Genomic DNA, 18,567 nt, shown 5'->3' on the forward strand with positions numbered 1-18,567 from the left:
TTGTAATGGATGAGGCCAAAGCTGCTCAAAGTTACAGCAGGAAAAGAAATTAAACAAAAATCTGAAGGGAGATGTGTGGAGCGAAGAAAAGCAGGTGCAGGAGTTCACTAGAAGGTCCAGCAGAGAACATTTCGTACTCCTCAGAGGAGCGTTATATTGATCGTTTGGCTGCAGAGGACCTTTTCCATCCGAGTCACGGGGATGATTTCAGAAACAAAAGGTTACGGCTGTTCAGGGAGAAGTCATCTGGAGGCTGGAAATGTGTCGGCTCTGAACAAGCAGCACTGCACGGCTTATTAGTGCACGTTATGTGACAGCAGCATTCTTCTGTCCGTTTATATAGCAAGAAAATGACACAAAAAGACCAGAAACAGATAAAAACCAACCCCAAGACACACAAAATGATGACAAAATACAAAATAGCTACAAAGAGAAAAAAAACAGCCACAAAAAGATGCAAACCATTAAAAAACTGATGCAAAATGAAGACAAATGAATGCAAAATGACCACGAAAAGAATAAAACTGACTAAATGGGAGCAAAAACAAGCACAAAACCAGAGCAAACAGAAATAAAACCACCAAAAAGACACACAATATTACTCAAAACGTCACCAAAACACAAAACCAAACACAAAGACATGCAAAATGAACAAAAACTAAATCTAATTCCTTGTAAACAGTCACGAAAATCACCTCTTAGACACATAAAAGGAATACTAGATATAAAACGGCAGCAAAGACACACAGGAAATACCACAAAGAGACGCAGAATTATTCAAAACAAACACCAAGAGCCACAAAACTGCACAAAAGACACACAAGTAGGCCACAAACAGAGAAAGATCTACCTTGAAGACACACAAAAAGACGACGAAATGCAAAATAGCTACTAAGAGACAAAAAACAACCACAAACCATGAAAAGAACAGATACAAAATGAATGTAAAATGACCATGAAGAGAATAAAACTCACTAAAAGAGATGTAAAACAAACAGATGCAAAACTAGAGCAAACAGAAATAAAAACATCAAAAAGACACACAATATTACTCCAAACAGCACCAACAACACAAAACCAAACACAAAGAGGTGCAAAACGAACAAAAACTGGATCTAATTCCTTCAGAACAGCCATGAAAACCACCTCTTGGACACGCAAAAGGATTACTAGATATAAAACAGCAGCAAAGACCTGCAAAAAACACGACAAAGAGACGCACACCAGTAAAAACAAGCGATGCAAAATGACTGCAAAGACACAAAGTGATCAGAAAGAGATTAAACTGACTAGAAGAGAAGCAAAATGAGCAGAAACAGATGCAAAACTAGCGCAAACTGAGACAAAACAATCCCAAAGACCAGAAAGAGGATAAACCTGACCTGAAGAGATTCAAACCACTTGCAAAACGACTCTAAACACAAAAACACCACCAGGACAACGTCATTTTTAAAAAGGAGATGCAAAATCTATGAAATGGCACCAAAAATAACCAGAAAGAGATTAAAACTGAATAAAAGACCGGTAAAATCAACACAAATAGATGGAAAATCAATTAAAACTAAGATAAAACCACCTGTAAGACACACGGAATATCAAGAGCCACAAAACAATGGAAAACACACAAAAAGACCAAAAACATTCATCACGGAAAGACAGAACCAAACACAAATAGATACAAAAAGAACACAAGTGAATGTAAAATGACCACAAAGACCAGAATGAGAATGAAAGAGAAGCAAAACTGAACACAAGACGGCTGCAAAGAGACACAAAAACACCACAAAGACACACAAAAACCCCACAAAGAGACACACAAAAACCCCACAAAGACACACAAAAACACCACAAAGGCACACAAAAACACCACAAAGACACACAAAAACTCCACAAAGCCACACAAAAACCCACCACAACCCCCCTGCTACCATCACTGACTAACTCCTGAAGCTGACCTGTGGAGCAGAAGGGGCTGTCCAGGCGAGGCGGGGGTCCGACGGGCCTCAGAGGAGAACCTGTGTCTGCGGTTCCTCCGTCCAGCAGGAACATGCCGTTTCCTGGCCCTCCTCCCCCCAGGTGCCTCCTGCTGCTGAACCTCCTCACGGCCACGCCTCCGTCCTTGGGGCCGACCGGCTTGGCCAGCATCACCTCCACGGTGGCGCCGTCGATCTGGGCGCCGTTCATGACGCTGAGCGCGGTGACGGCGTCGCTGCGGCAACGGTAGTGGATGAAGGCGTAGTCGGTGAGCTTCTTGACCCGCTCCACGGAACCCGGCTTGAAGTGGGAGAACTCCTGACGCAGAGTCTCCTCCGTGGTGTCCAGCATCAGGTTACGAACCTGAGAGGAAAGAAAGCAGCCCGCATGAACACAGTAAACTAGTTGGATTTACATCTGACAGCCAGATAATTTATTCAGACCAAAACAATCGATCACAGAGAGACGGAGATGTAGAAGATGCTAGCAGACATAAAAACACCTGGAAGACACTACAGGACGAGTAGCTGTGAAACAACCACAAAAACATGCACATAAACAAAGAAATAAACTTAACACAAATAATTGAATACATAAACACATAAGAATAAAACTGACTGAAACAAGTGTAAACTAAACGCAAAAACGCCACAAAGATACAGTTTTTTCTTAGCTAACGTGTAAATAATTTTTGTGATTTTATTGGTTATTGGGGAAAATCTGCAAAACAACAGCTTAAAAATAACCACTTTCATCAATCATCCATTCTTTATACACCGCTTTATCCTCACTAGGGTCATGGGGGGTGCTGGAGTCTATCCCAGCTGACTCGGGTGAAGGCAGGGGACACCCTGGACAGGTCACCAGTCTGTCACAGGGCTACATATACAGACACACAATCACACTCACATTCACACCTACGGACAATTTAGAGTAACCAATTAACCTCAGCATGTTTTTGGACTGTGGGAGGAAGCCGGAGTACCCGGAGAAAACCCACGCATGCACAGGGAGAACATGCAAACTCCATGCAGAAAGATCCCAGGCCGGGATTTGAACCGGGGATCTTCTTGCTGCAAGGCGAAAGTGCTAACCACTAACCACTGTGCAGCCCCTCATCAGTCATTTTTATTTAACAAAAAAACGTCAAATATCTTTAAAATGATCATTTATTTAATAATAATTTTACAGTAAAATGTTATTTTTGAATAGTAATTTCACAGTAGCATGTTTTCATTGTACTACATAAAAGTACAACTAATGTTACTGCAGTTTTAGACACTTTTCTATGGTTAACATGTAAATTAATAATTCTATTGTGTAATTTTTACTAGCTATTATTTTTAATTGAATAAAACAGAGAAAATCTGTAAAACAGCAGCTTAAAAATAAGTGTTAATCACTGTAAAATAACATTTATTATATGTTAATTTTAAGACTAATAACTGTACAGTAGCATGTTTTTTAATTACTCATAAAAATACAGACTTTTATTGTGGAAGGTACTTATAGTTTTAGCCATTTTTTGTGATTAATATGTAAACTAATAATTTTATTGTGCGATTTTTACGAGTTATTGTCTTTAACAAATATGGTAAAATCTCCAAAAAAAGACATTTACCACTTTCATTGATCATTATTCTTTCAAAAAACAGCAAATGTCTGTAAAACAGCATTTATTTTATGCTGATTTTAACATGAATAATTGTACAGTAGAATGTTATTTAACAAACAAGTATTAGTTGTAGAGGATTTTTACAGTTTCAGTGTGTTTTTTATGGTTAACATGTAAATTCATACTTTTTTTCTGTGATTTGACTCGTTTAAACATTGAGAATGTGTAAAATAGCGGCTTAAAAATGATGAAATTTTAACCTTTTTCTTTCAAATAACAGCAAATATCTATAAAATAAGATTAGTGTTATGTTGATTTAAACAGTTCAAAATAAAATAGAGCAGAATATTTCTTTAAATGGCTGTGAGGTGACAGATAAAATGTGACATTATCTGACATGAAATATTCTTTTTTAAACCACAACACGCACTGATGAAGCCGTGTTTGTCACCAGTTCTATCAAAGTTCTGCTAGATTTTAGTGACGCTGTGACTGTTCATCTCTTTAAAAAAAAAAAAAAGACTCTTTTTTAATTAAAGGATAATGTGGTTCTTCTCAGCTCCATGACCAGAGTTTAAAGAATAATTTACAGCCTTAAATGTGAAGAACAGCCAGATTTAGTCGAGTTAAACCTGGTGTGTAACCGAACTTCTAACCTACTGGATAATAAATCAATGAATGATGGATCAAAATGTTTGTCTGAAGAGCTCCAGAAGACAAACGCATTAAAAAGCAGCTGATTCTGAAGGCAAACTGGGCCCTGCAGCCACAGAGACTGAACCGAACATCTGACAGAAATAATAAAACGTCCTCTGAGAATAAACGGGATTTCATAACGCCTCCTCCCTGGACTCTCTTCAAACTGGAAATCTGCTGCTGCTGAAGAGGAACGGAGCAGAGTTTGGGTGAAAGACGAGCTTTTAGGCAGTAATTGATCCCCTGGAGGCCTGGAGGCTTCCTGCTGCTTCTTCACCTTTGATCTGAACGAGGCAGCAGAAAGTTTCACCTGCTGAACCCCAACTGTGACCTGGAAAAGGCCAGCGGCCGACCCCGACTCCCAGTCGTCCTGAATTAGAGGATTCAGAAAGGCTGAGGTTCAGGGGCTATTCTGGGATGGAAAGAACTACCTCTGAAACCCTCCTGCATCTACTTTCCCTCGTTTCTGATCAATAAACGGTCGTTAAACCCACATAAATTCAACCTTCCACATCTATTAGAATTAGAACATTAACACTTAAATCAGGTGTCTTCATGATCTTTAACTGTACAAGCAATAAAAACAAACATAACTGTCCATAGAAGTAAATCCAATGAGTCTCCCTTCTGTTATTTGCCAGTAATCTGTATTTTCCTGTCATTTGTGAGGAACATAAATTTGCATCACGCTTCAGGAAATGTAAACTTTTATGTTCTATATTTGCTCCAAAGCTTCCAATCAACGTCCTCCTTCAATTAAACGTGGAGATTTTCATGAAAAACCTCAAGACGTGCAGGTCTTCAGCTGCTTTTATTGGTCTTTGTATCTTCTATTCATCTCATGTGAACTTTTAAGATAATCACCTGAGAAGTCGTGCTGCTGTTTGTTACTTTCTGCTAATTTATTGCAATTAAAACTAGATTTAAGTCGTATCTGATGTGTTGCACAGAATTTTATGAGAACATCTGGAGCACTTTGGTCAGCTGAGGCTGTTATAAAGCTGCTGCATGAAAACATTTAAGCTGAGATGTTTTGACCAGCAGAAAATAGATTCATTCTGAATTTAAAACTGAACTCTAAAAGACAATGGCAAGATTTTGTCAATACAATTCCAGATTTTGTCAGTACAATTCCAGATTTTGTCAGTACAATTCCAGATTTTGTCAGTACAATTCCAGATTTTGTCAGTACAATTCCAGATTTTGTCAGTACAATTCCAGATTTTGTCAGTACAATTCCAGATTTTGTCAGTACAATTCCAGATTTTGTCAGTACAATTCCGGATTTTGTCAGTACAATTCCGGATTTTGTCAGTACAATTCCGGATTTTGTCAGTACAATTCCAGATTTTGTCAATACAATTCCGGATTTTGTCAATACAATTCCGGATTTTGTCAGTACAATTCCGGATTTTGTCAGTACAATTCCGGATTTTGTCAGTACAATTCCGGATTTTGTCAGTACAATTCCAGATTTTGTCAGTACAATTCCGGATTTTGTCAGTACAATTCCGGATTTTGTCAGTACAATTCCAGATTTTGTTAATACAATTCCAGATTTTGTCAGTACAATTCCAGATTTTGTCAGTACAATTCCAGATTTTGTCAGTACAATTCCGGATTTTGTCAGTACAATTCCGGATTTTGTCAGTACAATTCCAGATTTTGTCAGTACAATTCCAGATTTTGTCAGTACAATTCCAGATTTTGTCAGTACAATTCCGGATTTTGTCAGTACAATTCCGGATTTTGTCAGTACAATTCCGGATTTTGTCAGTACAATTCCAGATTTTGTCAGTACAATTCCGGATTTTGTCAGTACAATTCCGGATTTTGTCAGTACAATTCCAGATTTTGTCAGTACAATTCCAGATTTTGTCAGTACAATTCCGGATTTTGTCAGTACAATTCCGGATTTTGTCAGTACAATTCCAGATTTTGTCAGTACAATTCCGGATTTTGTCAGTACAATTCCGGATTTTGTCAGTACAATTCCGGATTTTGTCAGTACAATTCCGGATTTTGTCAGTACAATTCCAGATTTTGTCAGTACAATTCCGGATTTTGTCAGTACAATTCCGGATTTTGTCAGTACAATTCCGGATTTTGTCAGTACAATTCCAGATTTTGTCAATACAATTCCGGATTTTGTCAATACAATTCCAGATTTTGTCAGTACAATTCCAGAATTTGTCAGTACAATTCCAGATTTTGTCAGTACAATTCCAGATTTTGTCAGTACAATTCCGGATTTTGTCAGTACAATTCCATATTTTTTTTAATACAATACCAGATTTTGTTAATACAATTCCGGATTTTGTCAATACAATTCCAGATTTTGTCAGTACAATTCCAGATTTTGTCAGTACAATTCCAGATTTTGTCAGTACAATTCCAGATTTTGTCAGTACAATTCCAGTTTTAGTCAGTACAATTCCGGATCTTGTTAGTACAATTCCATATTTTTTTTAATACAATATCGGATTTTGTTAATATAATTCCGGATTTTGTTAATACAATTCCAGATTTTGTCAACGTAATTCCAGATTTTGTCAGTACAATTCCAGATTTTGTTAATCTAATTCCAGATTTTGTTAATCTAATTCCAGATTTTGTAGGTATTATTCCAGATTTTGTAAATTCAATTCCAGACTTTGTCAATCTAATTCCAGATTTTGTTAATTCCAGATTGTGTGTATTTTGTAAATCTAACAGTGAGATTTTTTGAAATTTTTTTTAAAGTTTAAGTCGATCTTACTGGTCTTCATATTTCATACTTGACATATTTTATCTTCACACATCCCTGGTTTCTTTATAGAACCGAATAGTTTGCTTCTGATGCTTTTAGTCAAACTACTGAACGACTTCCTTCCTGCTACTGCTATTATTTAACCACCCAGAGCTTCTTTTAAAGGCACCACACAGCCTCTCTATGCCAGACAAACCCCTCATATCTGTGTGCACTCACATAAAGCACTCGGACTCGCTGCATCACCTCCTCGTCCACGTCCTTCTCTGGTTCAGCCCAGTCCACCTGGATGGAGTGACCCCACAGCTGGAAGGTTCCTGCCCAGGGAGAGAGAGGTTTCATCAGCTACAAGCTCATCAGGACTCAACAATCCTTAAAAAACAGAAGAAAAGGGAGATGGTGAAGCTGCAGGATTCTTTGTGCAGGACATGCACTTGTGTGTGTCATGTAATGAACACACCTACATGTCATACATGTAGAATAGAATAGAATGTAGTTTCTTTATTGTCGTGTGGTGTAGCTTATTTGGTGCATTACTACTATAAAAACAGTGAAGCTGGTGTTGAACCTCTGGACACTGACATCGCTGAACATTTACATCATTAAGTAGTGAAGAAATTACACATCAACTGGAGCTGTATGTAAACATACGTGAAGGTTTTAGTAAATAAATACAAAATGCATGAGGTAATAGATGCAAAGACGTCCAGATTTCCAGATTTTGTAAATTTTGCAAATTCTAAGGAAGAAGAAGAGCTCCTACACTACACCCAACGTTATTGAAACACCTGCCAGTTTCATGATCACCGTGTGGGCGTGAACTTCAAGCTAAAGCTAAACCCAAAACATGTGCAAACAAAAGGTGGACAGATGGGCGAATATGACTAGAGTACATGTTCACTAACATAATAGGAAAAGCTGTTTGTGTTTTCTGGTTGTCTTTAAAGAGGATAAACACGAGGACAGGTGGAAGGATCTGAACACACGGCAGAGGTTTCAGAAAGTAGAAGAGCGAAAAAGAAATCTGGCGTCATATCAGAAAGCTAAATGTCAAAGCGAGGCTGCTGTTAAAGCTAGTTTTATTGTGGCAAAAGAAATCACTACATCAGCCCCAGACATTTACAGAGGGAGAGTTTCTGTGACTGAAGTGTGTGAGGTCGCCGGGCCTGATAAAAATCAGGCGATTCAAAGGTAAGCCTGAGCAGAAACACCGTTACAGACCAGACATGTGAGCTTGAAAAGACTTCATTGCTCGTTCCCTTGCTGTGGATGAAAGCAGCGACTGAACCGATATTGCTCAGCTGTCAGTCTTCATCCGCGGAATGAACTCTGATTTATGCATCAGAGGAGCTTTTGGGAATCAAAGCGATGCACGGCACAACCACGGGGAAAAACACATTTGAACAAGCGTCTTATTGTGTGAATGACATGAAGCTGCCTGGGAACAAACAGGTGGGACTACCGATAGACAGGAAGCCTGCAGCGTGCGGCGAAAAGAGCAGATTAGTGGGCAGGAAGCAGAAGATGACATCTAGCAGCATACAGCAAGAAACAGTGTGTGGGAAAGCGTTGGAAACGGAGTGCCGTGACACAGACGGCTAACTTTATCAGAGCCACAGGTTTAAAACCAGCCAGTTTAAGGCGTTTCTTGTTGAGGTCTGCGCTGAAAACGTGCCGTACCACACACCATAACTGCTCAACAGATTGTTTGAGCTGTGTGAAGAAACCTGTAAATCCACTGCGGAAAAGCGGCTGTGTGAGCGGGCATTTCTGTGTGACGTATCAAACCATTTTGACGCGTTAAAGCTCCAGCTTCAGGGGCAGGACCATCACAGACGTGCGCTGAACTGAGAGCTTTCAAAGCCAAGATGAAGATGATGCAAGGAAACTTCGCTCACGTTCTGTGGTGCCAGTCTGTGTTGCTCCAAGTGTCAGCCACCTTGTTTCCAAGCACACATTTCACTGAAAAACTAATGACCACTGAGGTCACACAGCGATTTACTGACTCTGAGGCCCAGAAAACTGAGCTTGATCTTTCCAGCAACCCGTCTGTGTTTGACATTGAAAAGGGTGCTGTGGACAATCAGATGGAGCTGCTGGACATCATATATAGTGATCCTCGGCTGTGGTCCGAGCTGGAGGACACGTCAAAAAAGCTTCTACTGCCACAGCTCTACTGTCTTCTTTGTTTAAATCCCACCTACCTGTTCTGATGCATTTTGCCATCGTCGGCACAAATCTCTTTGGCTTTATTGGTCAGTCCGTCATGTCATCCTGCATTTCTATTGGTCAGTTAGTTAACACAGGTCACACTGTGAGATGATCACCCCAGATTTCTGCCGCTGTCAGAATTTCATGGCAGCTTGTCTTTGGTCACCATGACCACGGCCGTCGTTGAACCTGCCTCACAGCGCGACGGAGGACCACCGATTCAGAGCCACGACCAATCGACTGTTGACGATTGTTATCTTTGGTCTGGGACGGCCAAAAAACGCTCAGTGTGTAGAGGTCTTAAGTCAGGGAAAACCTTCCAGGAGAGACGAACACAAAAGGCCACTGATGCGTCTTTATTTGAAGTTTGTTCTCTGTTTAGTCAGTGATTTTGGTTTTGCTCCGAATTCTTCATTTTGACTTGGTAAAGGTAGACTTCATATTTATATCTGAATGACTTCTGACTATACACCTAAAAAGACTCATTATAAATAAATGTTTGTCCTGGTTGGGTCAGTTCTGCTGTTCAGCCTCCTCTCTGGCTGAGTCTGACACCGCTGCTCTACACGTTTATAAATCACTGTTTCCCTCTTTACTGAGGGATTTTTCCCGTTGGTTAAATGGTCAAAGGATAGAAAACAGCTGAGAAGGTTTAATGAGCTCAGACTTGGAATCAGACGCTGCAGTGTTCAGTGCTGTGGCTCCCTCTGCTGGACACTGACTGCATTTTGCTGTTATTTCTCACCATAAATGAACAAACGTGTTTTGTGCTTCAGTAAAGGCAACCACAAATAAAAGTTTGTTTTATATTTACAGCAGCTTTGGATCGACCTTCAAATGATCCTCCTCTTTTGTTTTCAAGAGAAACTTCAAGCCGATCTTGTTTTCAGAAGCTTTTGACTGTCTTAAATGGTCTTAACACTTCATATCTAAATCCTATTTATTGTTTTTGAAACTAATGCTAAAAGTATTTCATTGGATTATAGTTTGTGTTAAAATCTGACGTACTACTTTGATCCTGTCTTGATGTATTCCACAGATTTTTTGTAACACTTTGGTCAGTTCAAGTTGAATTAAATGTGCCGTAATATATAAATTATTCTCCTTTAGTTTATTTCATGAAATGGGTACCATGATTAGATGTCATTTTTCAATGTAAAAGTTGCATTAACCAGTCAGAAACAGTAAAAACAGAACAATCTGTCATATTTTTAAGGTCTGACGTGCAGCTCAGTGAAGAAAAATAACCAAACATGAGCTTAACATTGTGACATTTGGTCAAATTTACTTTGCTGTACACGTCTTACTTTAAAATTCACTGAAAATAGGACCAGATTGCATGGAAAAAACTAATTATGTACAACTGATTTTCTAAAACGGACTCAGAGAAAACAAATGTGGAAACAAATCAAAAATGGAAATATTTACAGAGAACCTTTTGCTGATTCCCCGTTTTTGTCATATTTTTTTTAAATAAATTGTGAAATAAATTGAACAAATTCTGGTTTTTAAGATTCATTCCAACTGTGTAATGCGGTCCAGAAGACATTTTCCCTCTCCTAGTCGTCGTTCTGCTGTTTCCACAGACGTGCAGGACTTTGGACTGCAGAGAAAATGAGACACGGTGAGTAAAAGTGAAAGTTACCAGGTATGAGCTTCCTCCTGGCCATGGCTGCAGCTTTGTGGGATTCGTACTCGACGAAGGCGAAGCCTCGATTCCGGCTCTTGTCGGTGGAGCTCGGATACACAATCACATCCGTCACACCGTCGGTCACCTGGACACAAACACACAGGAAGGGAACGGTGAGGTCTGAACATAAATACAGGTAAACATGGAGAAAATGTGTGTTTTATGGCCAACAACAACAGTGTTGATGGCAGCTTATAGCAGTTCTAACGTACTGAATATACCTGAGTACATGTCAAACCGATAAAGCGGCAGCAGACACACAAATTTACTAATAAACAAACAGCAACAGCCACAAAACAGCAAAACAAAAGACCATAAGAAGACATAAAACCCATCCCAGAGAGGCAGAACCGATGACAAAGAGATGCAAAAAGAAGAAAACCACACGCCAAATATGTAAGAGAGATAAAAAGAGATTAAAAGAGAAGCAAAATGAACACAAGCTGAAGCAAAACCAAAGCAAATAGAGACGAAACTACCAGAATAACACACAAAATTACTGAAGACAAATGTTAAAGGCCACAAAACAAAGAAACACAAAAAGACCAGAAACAGAATTAAAAAAAGAAACTAAATAAGCACAAACAGATGCAAAACCAAAGCAAATACAGGAAAAGCAACCACAAAAAAAGACACAAAAAGAACAGAAAGAGACAGAAACAAATCACAGACGCAGAAGGATGTGCAAAACAAGCAAAAAACAAGAACTAAATCAGTACAAAGAGACACAAAAACCACCTCGTAGACACATAAAAAGGACTTAAGAGATGCAAAATGGCTGCAAAGAGGGCAAATATATTCAAAAGATCAGAAAAAATGATCACAAAGAAGCACAAAATGACCAGAAAGAGATTAAAACTGACTAAAAGAGATGCAAAATGAACACAAACGGATGGAAAACTAGTGCAAACTGAGACAAAACAACCAAAAAGACACACAAAAAGACACATATCGAATCACAGAGACCAAACAAAACATAAAGAGAGGCAAAATTTGCAAAAACAAGCTAGATCAGTACAAAGAGACAAAAATCACCTTGTTTTTTTTTTTTACACAAAACAGCCGTAGAGATGCACAAAATGACCAGAACGATTAAAATTGACTAAAAAAAGAAGCAATAAGAACACAAAAACAACAAAAAAGGTTAGTTCTCAGCAGGTATCAGCAATCACAAATGAGGAAAACATTGATAAAGTCTCTTGCACACATGAAAAAACTACCAAGGCGGCAATTTTAGAGTCACACGGCTCAGTTTACAAGACAGAAATGTGCTTTATTTAGTCTGGAATAAGTAGAAAGTCTAAAACTAATCCATCAAATATAAAACAGACACAGTTTCAGGCTTTCTTTGCTTTACTTCAGCTACAGCGTTATGTTTCAGATTAAACAGATAAATGCATTTAATCACCTGCATGTCTCCACTTTGAGGTTTAAATGTCTGTTTATATTTGTGCCGTCTTCATCTTCACACGTAAACCTCAGGAGGAGGAAACACTGAGCTTCATCTCCATGTCTGTCACTTTGTGCTGAATTAAACCTGACAGCGATTCGCGTCATTAACGGCTGCACACCGATCTGTTTGAAATAATCACAGCGCTGTCACATTTAACACAACAGAGCTGACAGCTGACTGCCACTTCACAGAACAAATACCGGTTAGAATTCACATGAGCTGCTGCTTTGATCACTGATAAACAAGCTGCTGTGTAAAGCAGGAAGAAAAAAGCACATTTAAATGGGTTTAATCCATTTATAATCATGAAGGCTGCAGACTCACTCAGACTTTCACGATGTCAAAGAGCTTTCTGATATTTGATAAGATATGAAACTAAATCAACACCTAAGTGACCAGTTTATCTATAAATGAGTGAATTTACCAACACAAAGTCAGTGTAATTACTGCTTCTGTACTTTAAGACAAAATCGCACAGTAACTTAAAATAACTGCAAAATGTATCCATATTCCAACACCTTTAACATTTAATCCATTAAAATCAAGTAAATAAAGGCTGCAGACTTAGACTTTGAAAATGTGATCTGACATTTTGATATTAAGCACAAAATATCAGAAACAAACAATGAAACAGCAGCACGTCGAGCTCAATGTACTGTAATAATTTACATTTTCATACCTTCTGCTACGTTTCCTGCCAGCATCCTCACTGTTTTATCCATTATTCTAAATTATTATTCCATTTGGGCACGTTTTATTTTGGTAAACGGCACACAAAATGATGTAAACAAAAGGTTTCAAAGCAAAAACTGCAGGTTTAAAGAGCAACATGAGAGAAATAAACAGTCAACAGCAGATAAATGACAGTTTCTACTGAACACATGAACAAATGAAAAGGTGCTCAGAGTGTTTTCACCTTTAAGACGAATGCTGGAATAAAAAACGCGCTTAGAAATGAAATAACTGTTAGACGATGATAAATAAATCGACACAGTAACAAAAACCTAAAGTTCACTGTTCATTATTAAAGAAGAACTTCAGTGCACATTTTAAGCACCATTTTTGTATTTTTGTGCTCCAACACGATGACATAAACATTGACTAGAAAAGCCTTTTATTTTCATTTTTAAACGTAATTTGATGAATAGAATCCAGGCTGAAAATCCTGGTTTAAGTCGGTTTTGTGCTGTTAAATGTTTACTTTCTCATACATGAGTGTGTTTTTGACAACAAATTAGTACATTTATGACATTGTTGTTGGATTATTATTACTTTCCATCATGCTGCAGGTTAAACTGAAAAGATGCACTAGAAACTTGCTGTTACTCGCCGTTTTCTTTCTTCAAACGTCTATTAAAGCAAACAAAGAAGAGCTGAAGCTGTTTTACTGCAGTTTACGGTGATGTTTCCTCAAACTTTCCGTTCCTTTGCCGCTTCTTTACATCCGTTTGTGTGTTTCCGTTACCTTCTTCATCTCCTCTATGATCTCGTCCTTCTTCTTGTCTTTGGGAATGGATCCGATGAAGAGCCGGCAGTTGTCCAGACTGACGCAGACGCCGATGAACTTCCCCGGCCGGACCTCGTAGTTGTCCAGCATCTGGATGGACCGCTGGGCCGCTTCTCTGCACCAGAACCCAAACCAACAATCCAGCTCATTTTAGATCACTGTGGTGCTATTCTGGAGAACAAATGGGGGGTTTTTATCTGTATTTTCAGATCTGTGAGGCTTTAGTATCACTAATTCAGCTGTGTTTATGGTGCTACGGTTCAAATAGAGGAATAAATTAAAGCTTTTCTGCCATTCAAACTCATAATTAATGTGTTTAAAACAACAAAATTCAAATGCTGAGACATTTTAAAGTTGATTATTGACGAGTTGATCAGACTGTGGTAAAACTAGGCTAACAATATGAAGACGTTCTGTTATTATACTGATAACTGAAGCATTTAAAATAAAGAAATCGACCTGTTGACTTTATTTTAAGGAGATTTTTGACGTGTTATTCACACGCAGATGAAAGTAATCTAATGTTTTTAAGGAGTTCACTCATTTAAACTGACAATTAGTGTTTTAAACACAGAAATCCACCTGCTGAGAGTTTCAGGTAGATTCTGACACATTTATTATAAACAGGTGAAATTAATATTGTGATTTTAAGGCGTTTTGTCATTTAAACTCAATTAAAATATTTAAATCGACAAAATCCACCTGTTGAGATGTTTTTAAGCAGATTTTAACAGGTTTATTATACCTGGGTGTAACTATTGTCTGAATTTAAAGCTCTGCTCTATTTTAAACTGATAATTAGTGTCATAAATAAAGACTTTTCAGGTTGATGTTTAACGTGTTTATCAGACACAGGTGAAGTGAACAGAATGTTTTTAGGGTGTCTTGCCATTCAAATCGATGGCTACAGTGGTTAAAACACCCGTGGAGGCATTTTTAAGGAGATTTTTGACATGTTTTGACATGATTATGACATGTAAGGTGTTCTGTCATTTAAACTGATAATTACCTACAATGTTTTCAGTTGATTCTGCGATGTTTATCACACGCTGCTGTAATTAGTGTATGAATTTAAAGCTGTTGTGTCATTTAAACTGGTGATTACGATGATTAAAAAACAGAAATCCACCTGCTGAGAGTTTTTAAGTTGATTTTTGATCTATTAAAGAACTTCAGTCACATTCTTTGGTTGTAATTTTAGCAGTACTAGGCTTCTAGAGCACACACAGAGCCACTAAAATGTGCTTTAACGTTACCTGTTGGTGTACATGACGAAGGCGTAGCCGCGGTTCTCCCCGCTGAACTCCATCATCAGCCTGAACTCGTAGATCTTGCCGGCTCGCTCGAACAGAGGGACCAGGTGGTCCTCATACATGTCTCTGGGAATCTTCCCCACGAAAACCTCACAGCCCCGAGGAGGAGGCTGGCCTTCCCAACCTGGACCCACAGAACCCAGGTCAGCCCAGACATCAGTACAGTTTACAGCACACTGAGGCTGAACATTCACTCTTTACAGTCTAATGTTAATCAGAGGTCAATTAGAGGAAATGTCACGACTCCCCGCCTGTTTTTAGACAAGATGAAGCGTGTTTGCACCAGAAAAAGACAAAAACACAACAAACGCATCGTCTAAAACTGTAGGAAAGTAATAACACACAAGAAAGACACATTCCTGAAATAAACTACGTGAGCTAAAATAAGGCCTGAATAGAACAGTATGAAGAAAAGCTAATACAGTGAGGTAATAAGTAATATCACACAGAAAAATCTAATATTACACCAGATGAAGCAGTAAAAATTAACTATAGCATGACATGAAAGTTCAAAATTACATCAGAAAATTTCAAAGAAAATGAAAAATTGCACCTGAAAAGGAGACGAAAATGAAATATCGCACCTGAAAAATTCAAAGAAAATGCAGTATTGCACATTACAGCAACATAAAATGAAGAAGTGCACATTAAATTGACACTCTAATTAAATATTGCACCAGAAAATATGACGAAAATGAAATATTGCACCTAAAAATAAATCACTGCACATGAGATTGGTATGAAAATGATATACTGCACATTACTGATATTATAAATAAATGTTGTACCTGAAACATTTTGATTTAAATAAATATTTCACATTATGTTGACATGAAAACGAAAGACGGCACATGAAAAGTTCATAAAAATGACAGATTGAAATTGAAAATGAAGTATTGCACAGCAGTTTTTACATTAACATGAATATTATACCAATTATACCACATTATACCAACACAATAACGAAATACTGCACCTGAAAACGACATGAAAATGGAATACTGTGCATTACGTTGACATTCTGATTAAAAACTGCAGCTAAAAACAAAATGACTGCTCATTACGTTATCATGAAAATGAAATACTGCTCCTGAAAAGTAGATTAGTGAGATACTGCAACTGGAAATGTGATAAAAACAGATTATTGCATCTAAAAATGTTGTAAAAAATTGCACAGTACATTAACATAAAAATGAAATATTGTACATTCGTTTGACATTAAATACTTCACATTTTATCAACAAAATAACGAAATATCACACGAAAAAATATGAAAATGATGCACCGCACAATATCTATCTATCTACCCATCTATGTATTTATTTATTCTAATAAATAGTCATATCATATCATATTATGGAATTGATGCATTATTAAAAATACTAATTATTTATTTGTTTAAATATTCATGATTATATGTAAAGCCTTACTAAATAAGACAATAATTAAATATTTCACATTACATTGACATGAAAATTAAATATTGCGCCTGAAAACTTTGATTTAAATGTAATATCGAACAATTACATTAGCATGATAATGAAATACGGCATACTACTATTTTTATTTCTATTTAACATGAGCTAATGGACGGGTAGAGTTTCCTCAGAGGAATGAATAAAGCCTCTACCTACTTATCTATCCACCTGACTGATTCTCCAGGTGTTTTACATACCTGGTGGCGGTCCTCCGTACTTCCTCTGTCCGTTCTCCTGCACCATGCTGTATCCTGTCTTCTCCATCAGAGCCAGCAGAGCCATTTCTTTAGCGCAGGAGGCGTTGAAGTCGTCCCTCCCCAGGAGACGAACCTCAGAGTCTCTGTCCATGTCTCCGTCTGACTCCCGGTCTGAATCTGTCCAACAAACACCGCAGTTAGCCGTCTGCTGTCTGGATTCTGGTGTTTAAATCAGGTCTAAAACCAGCTCAGAACATTAAATATCAGCTTTGAAACTGGAACTTTTACACTGATTTTCTGCTCTGACTGAGGAAATAATAATCACTTGCTACTTCCGATGCTTGTTAAACTTTAAAACTTCCTTCATCCGTTTTAAATTTTAACTTGAATCCGAAGATCGCCAAAATAAAATCTGTTCAAATTAATGTGTTAAGGAAAAAAGCACCAGAAGAATAAAATAACTTCAACATTTAACTATATTTAACCCTTTAAAATAATTTAAACAAAGAATACATGCTTATTTAGACTTTCAAAATGCGATCTAACTTCCTGTTATTTGATTTGATGTCAGTCTAAGTTAGTACATTAAGCACAAAATGCCAAATAGAAATAAAGACTTCATTTTTACTGCAATATGTTGCTTTGACAGAGTGTTTGAAGGTCCTGAAATGACCAGTTTATTAACAGACTCGAGGATTTAACGATACAACAGTCAGGTAATCATTTAATTCATCAATACTTGCGGCTTTAGTTAGTACTCCTGCATCTTGTTCAACTTTAAAATGTCTTTTTAAGTCATTTAGTTTTTGTGGAAGCATCGTAAATTAAATCTTTCAACTTAAAGTCAAGTTATTTCAGAGAAAAAATAGGAAACTGAACACTGAAAACACAAAGCAGACAGCACAAGGTTCAATGACATTTAACTATATTTAATCCAGACTTACTCTGAAACTAACTCAACACATTAGACAAAAAATGCCAAGCAGAAGAAAGAAAATGCTATTTTTGCTTCAATTTCATGCTCTGACTAGGCTTCTGATGGTCCTAAACCAGGAGTCGGCAACCTTTAACACTCAAAGAGCCATTTCGATCCGTTTCCCACAGAAAAGAAAACACCGGGAGCCGCAAAATCCTTTTGGCATTTAAAATGAAGACAGCACCGCATATATCGCTTTTTTTTACTTCTATGCCCTTGTTAATCAGTCGTGATTAATTAATTACAAAGCCTCTAATTAGACAGATTCATTTTTTAAATTGTGTCCTTCCACTAATATTTATCTTACCTGGTAAATGTCATTTTTGCTCCTGGACTTCATATGTTACGTACTGTTAGCTGGAAATCAATATTTTGCGAATGTCTATTTAACTTGTAAAATCTATTTATCTATTTATCTTGAGCTAATAACTTTTCTCCGGTAAGTCGCTGCCCTATTTTCCAAGACGACACTCCTCTGACTCTCTGACCTGCTGCCGTGTTCTTGCGAGTAATGTGTATTACCCTATCACGAGTACTTTTGAATCAAAGACAAGACGTGTCTTTCTTGGAGTGGAGCTTTAATATACAGGCTTGCCATTCTTGAGCACAAAACGATGTGAAACTACAGGTGTTGCTTCTCCATCTCCTCTGCATCAACCTTGCGCTCTCATGTCCCAGCCAGAGCCCTAGAGATAGTAAGAGTTGCGA

At 37.8% G+C, this 18,567-nt stretch overlaps 1 protein-coding gene across 1 annotated transcript in view; it reads right to left on the minus strand.

The window, feature by feature from the left end:
• Positions 1-17,023, minus strand: part of rbm46 (RNA binding motif protein 46) — a 35,821-nt gene extending 18,798 nt beyond the window's left edge. Inside the window, exons 1-6 of the mRNA XM_051944772.1 lie at positions 16,884-17,023; positions 15,152-15,332; positions 13,854-14,010; positions 10,891-11,020; positions 7,254-7,351; positions 1,935-2,337 (exon numbers count right to left, since the gene is read on the minus strand). Of these exons, the coding sequence (XP_051800732.1) occupies positions 1,935-2,337; positions 7,254-7,351; positions 10,891-11,020; positions 13,854-14,010; positions 15,152-15,332; positions 16,884-16,968 (1,054 nt within the window). The 5' untranslated portion in view covers positions 16,969-17,023. The remainder of the gene's footprint in view (positions 1-1,934; positions 2,338-7,253; positions 7,352-10,890; positions 11,021-13,853; positions 14,011-15,151; positions 15,333-16,883) is intronic.
• Positions 17,024-18,567: the final 1,544 nt, after the last annotated feature.

The sequence above is a fragment of the Acanthochromis polyacanthus genome, chromosome 24 (genome assembly GCF_021347895.1).
Source record: "Acanthochromis polyacanthus isolate Apoly-LR-REF ecotype Palm Island chromosome 24, KAUST_Apoly_ChrSc, whole genome shotgun sequence".
Classification (NCBI taxonomy): Eukaryota; Metazoa; Chordata; class Actinopteri; family Pomacentridae; genus Acanthochromis; species Acanthochromis polyacanthus.